Source organism: Anabrus simplex, chromosome 3, assembly GCF_040414725.1.
Source record: "Anabrus simplex isolate iqAnaSimp1 chromosome 3, ASM4041472v1, whole genome shotgun sequence".
NCBI lineage: Eukaryota > Metazoa > Arthropoda > Insecta > Orthoptera > Tettigoniidae > Anabrus > Anabrus simplex.
In genome coordinates, this window is record NC_090267.1 from 500,056,851 (window position 1) to 500,073,057 (window position 16,207).

The 16,207-nt window shown below is 40.3% G+C and overlaps 1 protein-coding gene across 1 annotated transcript in view; it reads right to left on the reverse strand.

Moving 5' to 3' along the window:
- LOC136867479 (uncharacterized) overlaps positions 1 to 16,207 on the reverse strand; it is a 1,202,473-nt gene that overhangs the window by 91,880 nt on the left and 1,094,386 nt on the right. Inside the window, exon 5 of the mRNA XM_067144689.2 lies at positions 13,169 to 13,228. Within this exon, the coding sequence (XP_067000790.1) occupies positions 13,169 to 13,228 (60 nt within the window). The remainder of the gene's footprint in view (positions 1 to 13,168; positions 13,229 to 16,207) is intronic.

The window sequence follows — 16,207 nt, forward strand, 5'->3', positions numbered from 1 at the left end:
CTATGGATCTCTCTTTGCACCTTATATAGAAAAACTTTTTACAGGACAAACTGACACTACCTATGGTATTCGCTACGAAGATGACTGTTTCCGGATAGGAAATTCAAATGTTAAGATTAATAGCAACAAACTCATTGTAAAAGGTGTTACCTATAAACCTACGAAAGGACTCTTAGAACTTCTTTTCTCACGAATACCTGACAAGGATATAATTTTACAAGATGATCTTAAAAAGTATAAAGCAATACCTTTTGCTACCGATGCAACACGACGTAATTACAAGAGAACAGAAGCTGTAAATGCGAATAAGAGTTACAAGTATCGTGAGTTTATTTCTAAGCTGTTTCCGACTGCACTTAGTCTAGACGTTATCTACAAGCCTTTGTTGCCGTATGTGGATGTAAGATACTGGAATGACCCAAACTTACTCGTTGAACGATTACAAGTTTTAAGAGCATCGCAAGAGGCTGGTCACACTGGTCACGGATCAGAAATTCTAGAAATAGAAAGAGAACTACGTTATGCCGGTATTATTTTGTAATGGCTCGTCAAGAGAAGATCTCACCTGTAAAGGTAAACATCGCACATGAGTTACATAAACCAGCACGTCGCACCTACTGTCGCAGACGCGTTATTACACGAGGAAAAGATGATCTCTGGCAAGCAGACTTAGTAGAAATGATTCCATATGCTTCTAGTAATAAGGGCTATAAGTATCTACTTACTGTTATCGATGTGTACTCAAAGTTTGCTTTTGCGCAACCCGTGCGTTCTAAAACAGCAGCTCAAGTTAAAGAAGCATTTAAACATATTGTTGAAGAATCGAAACGCTGCCCAAGGCTTCTTCAAACTGATCAAGGTAAAGAGTTTTACAACAAGGATTTTTCTTCTTACCTCAAGTTACTTGGCATTCAACACTACTCTACGTTCAGTAATCTCAAGGCAAGTGTTGTAGAACGCTTTAATCGTACACTCAAAACAATGATGTGGCGAGAATTTACAGCGCAAGGTTCATATCGTTGGATTGATCTGCTACCTAGACTTTTATCTACCTACAACGATACACCTCATCGCACTATCGGAACAAAGCCACGTCTTGTTACAAAGAATACACCTCGTCTAGATGCTATTCATCTTGTAATCAAAACAGCTGATCCACGTCGCTATCGCTTTAAAGAAGGTGATTTCGTTCGCATCAGCAAACACAAGTCTATCTTTGCAAAAGGATACACACCTAACTGGAGCACTGAAATTTTTCAAATCAGAAGTGTTAAGCTTACTAATCCAGTTACGTATTTACTTCGCGATCTCAGAGGACAGCCTATTGAAGGAGGATTCTACATCGAAGAACTGCAGAAAACAAAATATCCTGATCACTATTTAGTTGAACGTGTTATTCGACGTCGTGGTAATAAACTGTATGTTAAATGGCTTGGTTTTAATAACAGCTTTAATTCATGGATTAATAAAGAGGATGTACTTTAAATCTTATGTGTGTTTTCTTTTAATCCTCTACGTTTCCTTCCTTCTAAGTCACTAGGACATGCTGTAGGATTAAACAACACCTGTAATATGTTTTGACAATTCATATTTATTTTAGACTATATACATACATTTTTATCCTTTGTTCATGTTACAGTCTTTGACACTCAGTTTTCGTTTTATTACACTAACAACGACAAGTGCTGCTATATTCTTCTGAGCAGCTAAAGCACTAGGTAATAACACATACACACACAGCATAACTTTACGAAGCAGATTTTAACAGCTACACGACATACTCTATGCAGACAGCATGTAACTACATGTCAGGCGAACGTGTTCTAGGGTCGCAGGGGAGATGAAGCACGAAGAAAAGAAGATCAATCACTCTATTGATGAGTCCACGCCCAACATGCTTCCTCATCTTTCTCCCAGCACGTTTCTTCACCTTTTCCTTGTTTACTCTCTCCACAGCCATGATAAGTGTTTATAAGCGAAGACAACTCGTTAGTTTTAGGTCCGTGATACAGTTTAATTAGTTGACATGTACGGCACTGTCTCACAGAAGGTCTTCTAGCTAAACTCACGTGTTCATGATGTAAACTACACGTTTGAAGCTCTGACAAAACAGGATCTTGAGTCCACTCACGAGGCACCTTATCCCAAATCTTCTTTACAGCATTCGCAGCTACATTGACCAAAAATGCCTTTGGTAATGCATTTAACTCTTCTTCAGTAAAAGTGTTTAGTTTCTTTTTCCATGCATAAAACTTTACGATCGCCTTTTCAACTGCGTTACACTTAGTATCTGTTAGAAATGACATGATGTCTTTACTCTACAAATGTTTCTTTTACACTAAGGTTATTTCGACACTGCAGTTTACATATGTTGTTCACTTCCCGGCATGCACTGCGACACAACCAATCAAAGAGCATGCATACATGTTGTAAAGACTGTTTAGTTGTTTCTCTACTATGCTCTTTCGGAAGAGTTTTAAATGATGGGCACCCCAATTCATGCATGTCGATAACTTCACATGATGATGGTAGAAAATCACGCAACCATTCTTTCTTTTCACAACCCTTTAAAAGAACAAGATCTGCTCTTGAGAAATGTGCATTCATCATTAAAGGTAGAAAACGATAAGGTATTCCTTTTTCTTCCCACTTCAAACCTAAATTGTTTTCAATCCACTGAGTCTGCTTTTTATCTTCATCTGTTTGCAAACAGTAAGGGAACGGTGGACTAAATACTAAACTAACAAGTTTTGGTGCCCACAACACACAGCAATCTAACACAACCACCTCTTTAAACACAAACTTGTTTCCGTTTACTTTAAAGCCTTGCACATCAACTATTAATGTTTTCGTCATGTTTGCACTCCACACTCTATCACTGTTTCCCGAAGACTAAAGCTTTTAGTCAACGAACGGGTTTAAACATGCATGATAACGTCATCACAACAGCACGTGCTTACTCTAGCTTACCCGATGCGTGATTAAACTTGTTCGAATTTACCGCCACCACATAGAGTGCAGCAGCGAGGTAAGCGATGTAAGATGGCGGTAGCTAAAGATGTCAGCACGGTGCTCTGTTGATTAAAGATGGCTGCTTGTCAAAAAGATTTTTTCAAGTTATGCGCCACCACATAGAGTGCAGCACTGAGGTTTGCGATGCAATATGGCGGGTGACAGCTTGTCAAAGGTAAGTAGCTAAAGAGGGCAGCACTAAGGTTAGCAATGCAAGATGGTGGATGACAGCTGTGACGTAAAATATTACCCGCAAGATAGCACCACGATGCCCTTTTCATTAAAGATGGCAGCTAGAATTTTTCAAATTAACCGCCTCAAAGGTAAGTAGCTAAAGAGGGCAGCACTGTTCTCTCTGGATTAAAGATGGCAGCTTGTCGAAAAGAATTTTTCAAATTAACCGCCTCAAAGGTAAGTAGCTAAAGAGGGCAGCACTGTTCTCTCTGGATTAAAGATGGCTGCTTGTCGAAAAGAATTTTTTCAAATTATCCACCACCACAAAGAGGGCAGCACGGTGCTCTCTTGATTAAAGATGGTGGATGACAGCTGAAGAGCGAGTAGAATTTGTTTCCAAATAAGAGCACGTAGAATTTGCCGCCACCACATAGAGTGCAGCACTGTTCTCTCTAGATTAAAGATGGTGGATGACAGAAAAGCGCATAGGTTTGTAAAGCACGTAGAATTTGCCGCCACCGCATAGAGTGCAGCACTGTTCTCTCTAGATTAAAGATGGTGGATGACAGAAAAGCGCATAGGTTTGTAAAGCACGTGGAATTTGCCGCCACCACATAGAGTGCAGCACTGTTCTCTCTAGATTAAAGATGGCGGATGACAGCTGTCAGAAAAGCACAGAGGTTTGTAAAGCACATGGAATTTACCGCCACCACATAGAGTGCAGCACTGTTCTCTCTGGATTAAAGATGGCGGATGACAGCTAACGAAATTGCCCGCAGCACAGTGCTCTATTGATTAAAGATGGCGGATGACAGCTGTCAAAAAAGCACGTGGCTTTGTTTCCCAACAAGAGCACATAGAATTTTTCAAATTGCCGCCACCACATTTCAAAGGTATCTAGCTAAAGAGTACAGCACTGTGCTCTGTTGATTAAAGATGGCGGATGACGGCTGTCAAAAAAGCGCGTGAGTTTGTTTCCAAACAAGAGCATGTAGAATTTTTCAATTTGCCGCCACCACATAGAGGGCAGCACGGTGCTCTCTTGATTAAAGATGACTGCTGTCATGTGGAATTGCCTGCCACCACATTTCAAAGGTAACTAGCTAAAGAGTGTAGCACGGCGCTCAAAGATGGCTGCTGTCAAGAAAGAATTTTTTCAAATTATCCGCCACCACATTTCAAAGGTAAGTAGCTAAAGAGGGCAGCACTGTGCTCTATGGATTAAAGATGGCGGATGACAGCTGTCAAAAAAGCACGTGGCTGTCAAAAAGCACGTGGATTTGTTTATCTCGAGCTAGTGAGGTTAAGTTGGTAGCACTAAGGTTTAGGCCCGCCAAGATGGCAGCACTGCCGATGACAGGTGACGAAAGAGGGCAGCACAGCGCTCTGTAGTTTAAAGATGGCGGATGACAGCTGTCAAAAAGCACGTGGCTGTCAAAAAGCACGTGGCTTTGTTTATCTCGAGCTAGTTAGGTTAAGTTGGTACCACCGAGGTTTATTCCCGTCAAGATGGCAGTACTGAGGTTAGCGATGCGTTGTTGTCTGTCAAAAAGCACGTAGCTTTGTTTACAAATCTGTCAAAAAGCACGTGGCTGTCAAAAAACACGTGGCTTTGTTTACCTCATGCTAGTGAGGTTAAGTTGGCACTACTGGGGTTTAGGCCCGTCAAGATGGTAGTACTGAGGTTTGCGATGCGTTGTTGTCTGTCAAAAAGCACGTGGCTTTGTTTACAAATCTGTCAAAAAGCACGTGGTTGTCAAAAAGCACGTGGCTTTGTTTACCTCGCGCTAGTTAGGTTAAGTTGGCACTACTGAGGTTTAGGCCCGTCAAGATGGCAGTACTGAGGTTAGCGATGCGTTGTTGTCGATGACAGCTGTCAAAAAGCACGTGGCTTTGTTTACAAATTCAAATTTCCCGCGGGAGGTGGAGGAGACCTCTGGGAGGCCTCTGGCTGAGGTGGAGGTGGAGGAGGCATCTGGGAGGCCTCTGGCTGAGGTGGAGGTGGAGGTGGCCACTGGGAGGCCTCTGGCTGAGGTGGAGGTGGAGGTGGCCACTGGGAGCCTGAGGTGGAGGTGGCCGCCGAACCATCCAATTATACTACTCAAGCACATGTAAACTGTAGCTCTCGACGCTTCCGGTTTCTCTCGACATAAACGTGGAAATGAAGCGCTTAGATTGGTTGATCGATGTCTGTACTTCGAGTTCAATATACTGAATATTAATATTACTTATTTCCACCCTCGGAAGTAGCGCACTGAGCACATGGAGTTGATGTACGATTCAATAACATGCTGTCTTCAGCCTAAAACCTAAGTGAGCAATCTTGTATCGAAAAATGCCGGACAATGTCGATAAATTAGAAATGCCGGCCGGAAATAACCAAAATGAATGAAAAGCAGGACATGTGCGGTAAAAGTCGGACGGTTGGTAACCCCAGCTACATAATACTATATTTCAGATTTGAAATAAATAAATAGCAATAATTTTACTACATCCAAATTCTCAGTTTTAGGCATTCAGACAAGCAACTAAATGTTGAAAACATCCTAGGGATATGAGCTACGAATTTTAGGTAAATAAAATATAATGAATATAATGAAGTAGGGGAATATATTATTCATTTATTTCTAAAAATTCAATCCTTTTCTTAATTATCGTTATTCGGTCGATTGGATTAGCAGTTTGTCTTTTTCGACCACTACGAGCGCTAATATGGGTCAATGCAGAGTTTCAATTAAAACCTTATAATTGCGTTCTGTGTGGACATTTTTCAAAATAGTCAAAAACGCCTGAGGGTATTAAACGAAAGAACACCTTGCAGAAAGAATTATGTAAATAAGTTAATTTGGCTAGGATTTGAATGAAAAAGGAAACGAGTAAACGAACAAGCTGTTTTTCCGAAACTGCGTTTAGGCCGGTAGTGAGTTTCGAATTTTTTAGATTGACATAGCTATGCAAGACTCACAATTTGAAACTTTTCCGGGCCCTTTAACCCTTCAACTTTCGGCAGAAATGTGGAAATTGTTTCATTTTACGTTTTTCATAGTATGGGAACTCCTGCTTTGTATGCTAAGAAATATTTTCAACATTAACATATTACTTGTGTGTGGCTTGAATGATTTGCAGTTCTGTTCGGTGAAATACGTGTATAGAAGGCGGTGGCTATTTGAAAACTCCTGCGCATACCGTCTACGTGCTTGGGCTGCATTCCGACCAGATTCTCTGTAGAATAAAATTCTTATTCGTCCTTGCTGAACACACTAGCCGCTGTCAATACGCCGACAGTAATTGTAGTGCTACTGTATCAAGTACGAGATCTGCTAATGCAAGGGGGTTGCGCAGTGGATCATGTTATCTCTAGGTAACTTACGAGCAACCCCTGTGAAAATCAGTTATTAGGCATCCCATTCATCATTATTGCATGCGAGACACTTATAAGTAGAAAGTACTGCGCTTGCTGGCATTTTGAACAGAACACCGGACCAATGCTTCGCTTCTTGAGGAGGTCAGAGTCAGCGGCAGGTTCATGGACATGACAGCCTGTTAAGACAACCAGGAAATATTTTTTGACACCGTGGTTAGTTGGTTCGAGTCCTGTTGATGAAAAAATGTTCACAGTCAGAATGTTAGCCGTTAGGGTAGGAAAGGTTGTGGTATATAAATTCTAATCATAGATTGCGTGCCAAAAGCTTGTTGATGGTAATTCATCCGTCGGATGGAGACGTTAAGTATGGCCCTTCCTGATTTTCATCATCCCACATCCATTGCTCCATCTGATACCAGAAGAAAAGTGGCTGCAAATGATGAAAGGAGAAAACCATCTACTATGACCTCACACCTTCTCTACGGATATCTACCTGCTGAAAGGAGATTAAAATCGAGAAAGATGTAAAAGCACGAGTTGCCATGTGGAAGGAGAGAACTATTAATTTGTCTCAATGAATGGAACCGAAGGAATCTCTACCTCGTGGCCACACAGAGAACTGGCCAATGTGGAAAACTCTGAACATTCAACGACCTGATGTTGCAAGAACAACAAGACAGTTCTGTGTGATCGTCGCGAATTTCAAACAACACAACATCTCATATGTTGTCCGTTGCGCCCATCCATATGTACAATGAGTGATTTGACTCAAGCTTATTGAAGTGCTCTCGAAGTGGCTATGTTTTGTGGGGGAACTGTTTGAAGTCACTTGACGAACACATCTTTGTGTACTTGTGTCTGTTTTATGCTTCTTTTTCTATGTTTTCATGTTTCATACTTTGTACGCCTGACATGAACAAAAATAATAGTGAAATTAATGAAAAATGAAAAGCTACAACCTCTTTCACAGTCAATGACCGGGTCAGGGTTGGAATGAAGGAAGCCCCAATCTTGCGGCGAGGATAGGAATTGTGCCGGCTGCCGAAGTCTGTTACAGTCCCCTGGGGCAATGATTAATGACTGACAGATGAAATGATAGTGGAGAGCGTTGCTGGAATGAAAGATAACAGGTAAACCGGAGTATCCGGAGAAACCCTGTCCCGCCTCCTCTTTGTCCAGCAAAAATCGCACATGGTGTGACCGGGATTTGAACCACGGTACCGAGCAGTGAGAGGCCGACGCGCTGCCGTCTGAGCCACGGAGGCTACAATAATAATAATAATAATAATAATAATAATAATAATAATAATAATAATAATAATACCCCATCCGGTCGCGCAGCTCACCCATGGACGTCAAATAGAAGGACTTGCACCAAGCGAGCCGAACATTTCCTCTGACACTCTCGGCGCTGGAAGTCTTACGCTAAAGAAACAGGCAGACACTGTCAACTGAGCAGAGATATTGCGGCCATATTTCAAGAAGGAAGATACCATGCAGAAGACGGTGGTAGAATGGAAGGTACTAGAATGGAGAGCACCATAAGGGATGCTCGTTTAAGGACACTTGTTATGAAATCCTTATTCGAGGCTCCATAGCTGGTTAAAAATCGTTCAGCGTCGAGAATACTCTCCAGCTCTGTCTAATATGTCACCACACCCTGGTAAGATTAAATAAAATGGGAGGGACACATCTAGCTGATTCTCATCATGCGGTCAGGCCTAACTCTGTTCGTGATATAAAATGTATGTTATAAACTCACCACTGGAGATATCACTACAAGCATCATTTAACACCTCTGGACTTCATATCTGAGAGAGTCCACAAGGACCCAGGTTAAGCCACTCGCTGAGAATTTTATCGGGTAATTCTAACAAATTGTGGCGTTTTACCCGCTATTCCAATATGTTCCACAGTTTTTCAATGCGGTTTAAGTCCGGTGATTTTCCAGGCCAAGCAATATTTAATAATGTGGGAGAATGTTCGAAAAACCAGTCACCAGCCCGATGAAATTCGTTGCTGTCATCTTGATAAATAGGGGGATCAATACTATACCCATCATGCAGATGTTGACTGAAAGGAAACACCTGATCATCCAGAATATTTAAATAAACCCGCTGGTTCATGTTAGTGGTCACTTCAGTGAGCGGGCACAATCTATGATATGAAAAACACCGCTAGAATATGACAGAGCCACCTCTGGCTTGAAACTGCCCTTGCACACATCCAGGGTGAAATGCTTCATTTGGCCTTCAGTGCACTTGACGAATATAGGCAAGAACGTGAATCGTCAGACCACATTACGTTCAGCTGCTGTCCACGTTTGATGATTTCAAGCCCCCTGAGGACCCGCAATTTATGTGCCTGTGTGAGCAATGGCCTCTTGCGAGGTGACCGACTGCAAATGTTCATTGCATGCAGTTCCCGTCGCAATGTTCTCTCGGGTGGACCTTCATTCACTGACTGCAGCAATTCCTGTCGGGTTTGGAAGCGATTTTGATTCACAAGCCGTAAAACGCGTCTCAGGACCCTCTCAGTCAGGGTCTTTTTCCGACCACAAATTCTGACGTCGTGTTTCGTGGCCACGTGTAGTAGACATGTTGAACATTCCGCTGCGAAACATCACCAACTTGACGCCCTCTTTTCGCAACTCTGTCGTATCCTTACATCTAGCCATGTTGACGTACTGATCGCTACTGCCTTGTGCTCTCGGAGAGGCAGTGTGTGCGCGATTGTGCGTTAACGATCCATCTCTGCGCGCGCACTAGGGTTACTAACTTTGTGTGGACTTTCTGAAGCACCTGAATGATTTCTCTGCTTTCTTACATTATTGTCGCCATCATAGAGTTCCATAGAGAACATTATGGATACGGGGATGTCACGTGGTGCAGACTTGCAAATCCATCGTGCATGTTATGGAGAGCATTATTTCACTAGCTGAAGTACCCATTCTTTAGGCGTATTTATAAGAAAGTGTTGAAGTGATTAAATTAAGGTCGTCGGCAAATATATGTGTGATTCGGAATATAGTGGGTTCGAGCCCGACAGTCGGCAGCCCTCAAGATGGTTTTCCGTGGTTTCCCATTTTCACACCAGGTAAATGCTGGGCCTGTACGTTAAATAAGGCCACGGCCGCTTCCTTCCCATTCTAGCCTTTCCTATCCCATGGTCGCAATAAGTCCTATCTGTGTCGGTGCGACGTAAAGCAAGTTGCAAAAAAAAAAAAATAATATATATGTATGCGTCTAAGAACACTCTTACCGCATTCTCATCAGGTACATAAATAAATATGCCCCCTGGACACTCGACAACACGCCACGTAAGCTGACCATGACAGCAGCACTGGTTCTTTACTCAAAACGAAACGTGGAATGTAATACGATGACGATAATACTGGAAATGGCTGAATATGTAAGGCGTGGTCAAACATTTTCCGTTTGAGGGCGTTGTTACAGTGGACATGCACGGTAGCGCGACTCCGATGGGGGTATATAAGCACGGACATATAGGCAGAGGGATTAGTGAGGCAGTCGTGTCCCGCCGGTGTGCATGCGTTAAATACGGCCACATGAACTATGACGCCGTTAATACCAAATGCGCCCGAACAGGACCAACGCGCCGTTATTCTGTTCTTAGCTGCCGAACACACTGGTAGAGAATGAAAACCGTGTATGGGGTAGCATGTCTGTCGAAAACCACTGTGAATTGGTGCACAAGGTTTCGTGCGCGTCGCGTTTCGACGCAAGATGCCGGTAGATCTGGGAGGCCAGCCTCATCCATTACGCACAATAACAAGCGGGTGGTGGCGCCGTGCGATGGTCTCCTCAAGATGGCCTTGAAGGGTGGACCAAGATGTGCAGCAGTACGCGGTGTTTTGCCACACAGGTCGTCGGTGGGATGAGTGTCTCAATACTCACGGCGACTTTGCGTGATTGGCGTCCCGATTTCCGGACTGTATGGCCGTCGAATGGAAACTTTTTGATCGCCCCTTATAAATGCAGCCCGCAGCATTTTCTCACATATCGATAAGCACGATTAGCACTCAACAATGCAACGGTAGAATCCAAATGCTTTCCGTAGAATGGCGCTCTCATTCTTCAGCTGGGCTGTTAACAAACGAACAAGAACATTTCACGAATTATGGCGAAAAGACCAGAGACAGCTGAATTTTCTCGAAAACTATTAAGTTTAAATGCGTGTCATGATTCTTGCAGAAAATGTAATTTCAAGGTCACATACTGCATTTCATTGTTTGATAGGGCCAACCATTTACCTGTTATTTTAATTGAAGTAGGACATAAATCGCCCACTATTTGGAACGTCACCCTGTAAACTCCCGTACTTCGAAACATTGAAATATATCAAAATCAAAACTATCCCTTATTTGACTCGAGATTTCAACCTATATCATCATTAAATTTCTGCTCACTTGTTCCAGTAGTTTTCGAGCCTATCCCGAAGAAACAAACACACACACAAACATACAGACACCACCTCATAGTATAGACATACAGATAGATGGGAGTCGAAAGGGGAGGGATATTTTTTGCTCTTTGCCTTATGTCGCATCTACTGGGACAGATGTTACGGCGATGGTGATGAAGGACGGTTACAAGTTTCGAAACCTTCAGCATGGGTTTGTACCATAAAATCCTGTACGCTTTATTTTAAATGAAATAATTTATATCATTTGGTGAATACTAATTTGGAACATAATTATGCAAAGGAAATTGAAATATCTATATACAGAAAAATGAGTAAAACTCTTAAAGGGAAATTCTTGAAAAGTTACATGAAATGTCTAGAAAATTAGTCCAAATATGGTAAGGATACGATTTCATGTAATGATGTACGAATAAAGAATCATTGGACTTTGAAGACGTTCACTACTTGCAAAGTTACCATCATCTGTACGAACACTGCAGATCACAATTGGATCGGTGCATTCAGAAAGCGACAAAAACGAATTATTTTATCAGTAAATGACCAGGAACCCACCCCTACTGTAGGCTCAAAAACTGAGGAAATAAATTATTCTGTATTGCGAACCAGGAATGATGAATGGAGTGAAAAGGCCCCTGATGAATGGAGATCGATGTTCTATCTTATAGAGCGCCCGCCCGGACTGTAAACGTCCTAGTAAACACTGGACACTGAAGAAGTGGCTCTGCGATACATTCTTTAGGCCCCCGGCCTTATCCAAGCTGTGACTACGGGGAGGAATTCCAGATAATGAGACATACGACCTTCAGAACCTACTCCTGGACTATCGATGGACTTCTGACAGCGTCAACGATGGCGTAGAACAATTAGATATCCTAGTTTAATTCACGTTTCTCATCTGTTAAGTTATGTATTTCGATAACGTCATATGTTTTTTTTTTTGCATTTGTCTTTCTATTATCTGTACTGTGCATACGTATCTTCATTTTTCTATTGTATTTTTATACTTCTAAATTTAATTCCATTTTTAAAATTATCATTACGTTTTAGTCTCTAAAATCCGCTTAACTCCTACCATAAGGTAAATAAATTAGACTGGAGATCAATTACAGTATTATTTTCAACCACTTCAAATCCTACTTCTCTTTCCAACATAACGTAGTATGGTCGTTTGAATTTGTATGCGACTGTCCTGTAACTATTTTGTACATTTTGAGTGAATTTCTGGGTAAATGCGTTGTAATATATACATATATATAAATCCTAAGAAAATTTTAATTGCCACGTACTTTTCGTCTCTTTTTATTGTATTTTATAGTCATATTCTTTCTTTATCTCGAGATATCTTGTTTATTACTTACAATATATATTTCTCATGTGATTATTTGCTTGTTTCTTGTTATTATATAATTGCTTGTTTTAATTATATTCACTGCTATGCTAGCGTAAGTCCGCATTGCAATGTATTTGTTAATAAATAAATAAATAATTCAAGAAAGTGGTTTAGACAATTTTCTATATCAGAAAGGTTGCACAAGTGTGGCAAGAGCGTATTGCATCAATAAGAAATTTTACAACTAATGCCTAATGCATGTGGCGAAACCGGAATATCTTTATCAAGTAGATATCTAGCTTTTGATTACAGTTTAGATAAACTTGAAGTACTAGAAATAGGAATCATGAGAAAAATCTTAGGTCTAATGACAACTGCAGAACAATGGTAATTAAGAAGTAACAAGGAAATCACCAGGACATAGAAAATATAACAGAAATAATAAGAAAAGTAGACTGAAATTTTTGTACGTATCCATAGAATGGGTTATAACAGACTGACAAAAGAGATATTCAAGCACCCTTGGGAGCAAAGTCAGCAACAAGCTGGATTCAAGAGGTAAAGGAAGATTGAGAAAGAAATAAGAGGAAACTATGGAAAGGGATTTACAAAATAAGCGTTTAAGAATAAAAGGAGTCCAAAGAGGAATGAAAAGGAAATTCGGCCCAAAGTGGTATGTGGAGAGAAGAATAAAGCATAGTACAATGATAAAGGAATACTGGAAAGAACGGAATAGAAACAAAGAAGGATGAATTGAAAATGACACGTAAATACAAAGAAACCGCAGAAGAAAAACGATATCAAGAAGGAAGGAATAACAGAAAGTAGCAGATGATACTTACATTAAGAAGAGCTCTTGCAATGTAGAAGGCCACTTCCGCTTTGAAAAGTATGTCGAAATGCTGTAAGGAATAAAACCATGATTTTATTATGTCATAATAACAGAGAACAAATGTGACATGGGTAGAATGTTATTAACAAAGAATAGTACTTCACCCCAAAATGAAGTATAACCACAGTAGTTCATTTAAAAAGTCCAACCACCCTTCTTGCAAGAGCGACCCACACAACTACTACGTTCACCAATCCCTCACAGTTTTAGCATCTCGCGAATGGAGAAAAATTCTCGAGAACATCAAGGCTATAAAAATTGGAAATGCATTAAAAGCATCTGTTTAAGAGTTCTTGCGTAAATTAATTTCTAATTGCTAACCGTACTAATTCAAAAATTTCACTTTTATGTCCTCGTAATGTAACTCGATAACTCTTGATAAATTCATCTACACTAGGCCTAAAATTATTATTGAAATATATGTTTTTGACATACAATTATTTTAATTACTTTTAATCAATTTAGTTATTAATTTCCTAATTGCTCCTTTTATATAGCTTATTAATCATTATCATTTCTATCTTACACTCGTGTATAATTACTGCTAAATTCATACTAAATCATAACTCATACAATACATTTTTTCTAGGTTTTCTGATTTAGTTAAATATAAATAATTTAGTCATTAATTGCAACTCAGTAATGACTTATTTTCTATTATTCATATTAAAAATACATTTTGTAATAGGCAAGACACACTATCCATGTCTACTTACAGAGTGACCCAGAAGTCCGTTAACATTTGACGCAATACTTCACGGAATATAGGAGCCAGAGAGGTAATTATTGACACACATGACTGGCATGATATGGGGTTAACACTAAAATAAAGTACAAAAATGACCAACAGATGGCGCTTCATGCGTTACAAAACAATCGAGGTTTAGGAAAGACGACGTCGGCAATACGTGCAGTCGAGGGACAAGGTTGTGAACAGCAGAAATTGCTACTAAAATATTTTCATTCCTCCCTAAAGGGGGAGGCGCTGATGCCGTCTTTCAGGCCAGTAGATTTGTTACGTTGAAGGAGAGGTGAGACGGTTTGCGACCGTGGCCTATACTAGCAACTGTCCCGCCATTCACCTTAGTGCAGGAGAATGGAAAACCACGGAAAATCATTCTCAGTACAGCCGACGGAGGGGACCAGCCCCTCTCCTTCTCCCGAGTGTAGCGGCGCAGCCGTCGGATGGAGTCTTTTAGCATTCCTAATGAGGTCGGACATTCGCGACAGACTTGCATCTTCATGTAATCCCACAACAAATAATCACACGGATTGAGGTCGGGGGACCGGCAGGCTATTCATTTCTAAATATTATAAATCCACTCCTAAATATCGCTACTTTTAAGGAAGTACTGTATTTTATGCTTTAAATCGTTCCGAGTATTGGCACCAAGAACGTTTTTCATACGTTCGATTAAATAAGCCTCTAACTTATACACTGAACCAGCTTTAAGAAGAGTTTTGACCAAAATTGGTACATCTACAATTTACCACTTATCAAATTCGAAACACAAACATATATTAATAAGATACGGAACCACACAAAATTTTGAGCTGATTAGTTAAGTTTTACAAACGTATTAACAAATAATGTTTGGAGGAAAATTCTCCTTGTGGTAGGCCTACATGTGATACACTATTCATTATTTTTCGACTATAATTTGCCAGACTTGTCAAAATTACGCATATACTTAATAATAAGCACGAGTTTTGAAGTCAGGTATACACTATTGGAGACGTAAGTTTTCAGTTTTTCATTATTCAAACAATAGGGAAAATTCTAATTCAGTGCAAAAATATGAAGGCAATATTCGACTGAAAATAAGACATAGAAATTATTTAAATACTTGTAAATATTGAAACATTATCTGAAAATTTATAAGTAACGCTATAAAAATGCAATTGAAAGTTTTAAGAAATGTACCAGCTTTAAAATGCTCTGGACTCTCAGACTTCTTTTTACTCTCTTGCAAAGTGTAGGTCTACTGCAACGTAAACATATTCTAGATGCATATTTTAAATGAAAGTCAGAAAAGCAATTGATACCAATATTGTCTGATAGAGTGGCACTTTATCTATATACTCCGTACCGCTACACTTTAAATCCGGCTTTAAAATGGCGGTAGAGAAAAACTGGTGATGGATTTGAAGGAGGAAGATTTGGGGCATTTTACAGTTTAAGATTGAAAATTCGATATTTTTTCAAAAATCGCAATATTTTAGCCATGAATCTCATTAATATATTTCAAAGCTTATCTGAAATGGACCACTTTACTTCGTATTTCCCACATTAACAATGAGATTATTGAGCTAGCTGTCGGAAGAAGCTTCTTTTCCATGGGAAGTTATAATTTTATTCGAAGGGTAATGCGAGATTACTCATTTCTGTGGTGGGAGATTAGTCGTTTCTCAACAGTGCATGACAACAGGAAGTACGTATGTTAATTGCTTATACTTCAGGGAAAATTAATGTGTCAAAGTCAAAGGAGTGCGATATTGCCATAGTCACGTCTGGGTTATGCTCAAGAAGATGAGAATGGAGAGATCGTCATTGCATGGGCTGAAACTCAGGAGCTTTCCGTTATTCACGACAGTAAGCTTCCCTCCTCCTCCAACAGTGGAAGATGGCACCGAGAGTATAACCCAGATCTTCCCTTTGTGAGCAACTGCTTTGAGCAGCAATGTTCTAAAGAAATGGGTTCACCAATCCCAAGAACACAACACCGGCCGCTAATATGTCACCTCTCTTCATCCATAAGACCACACGAAGTTCGGTTCAGACGGAGATATAACTTTCGAAAGGCTGACTGGAAAAGGTTTTCCAGTATATTGGATGAGGGGATAAAAACTGTCTCTCCTATACCTCAAGATTATAACAAATTCATTGATAACGTGAAATTCTGTTCAAGGACATCAATTCCCAGAGGCTGCAGGACACGCTACCTTCAAGGTATAACACGTGAAACAACTGCTCTGTTTCATGATTACT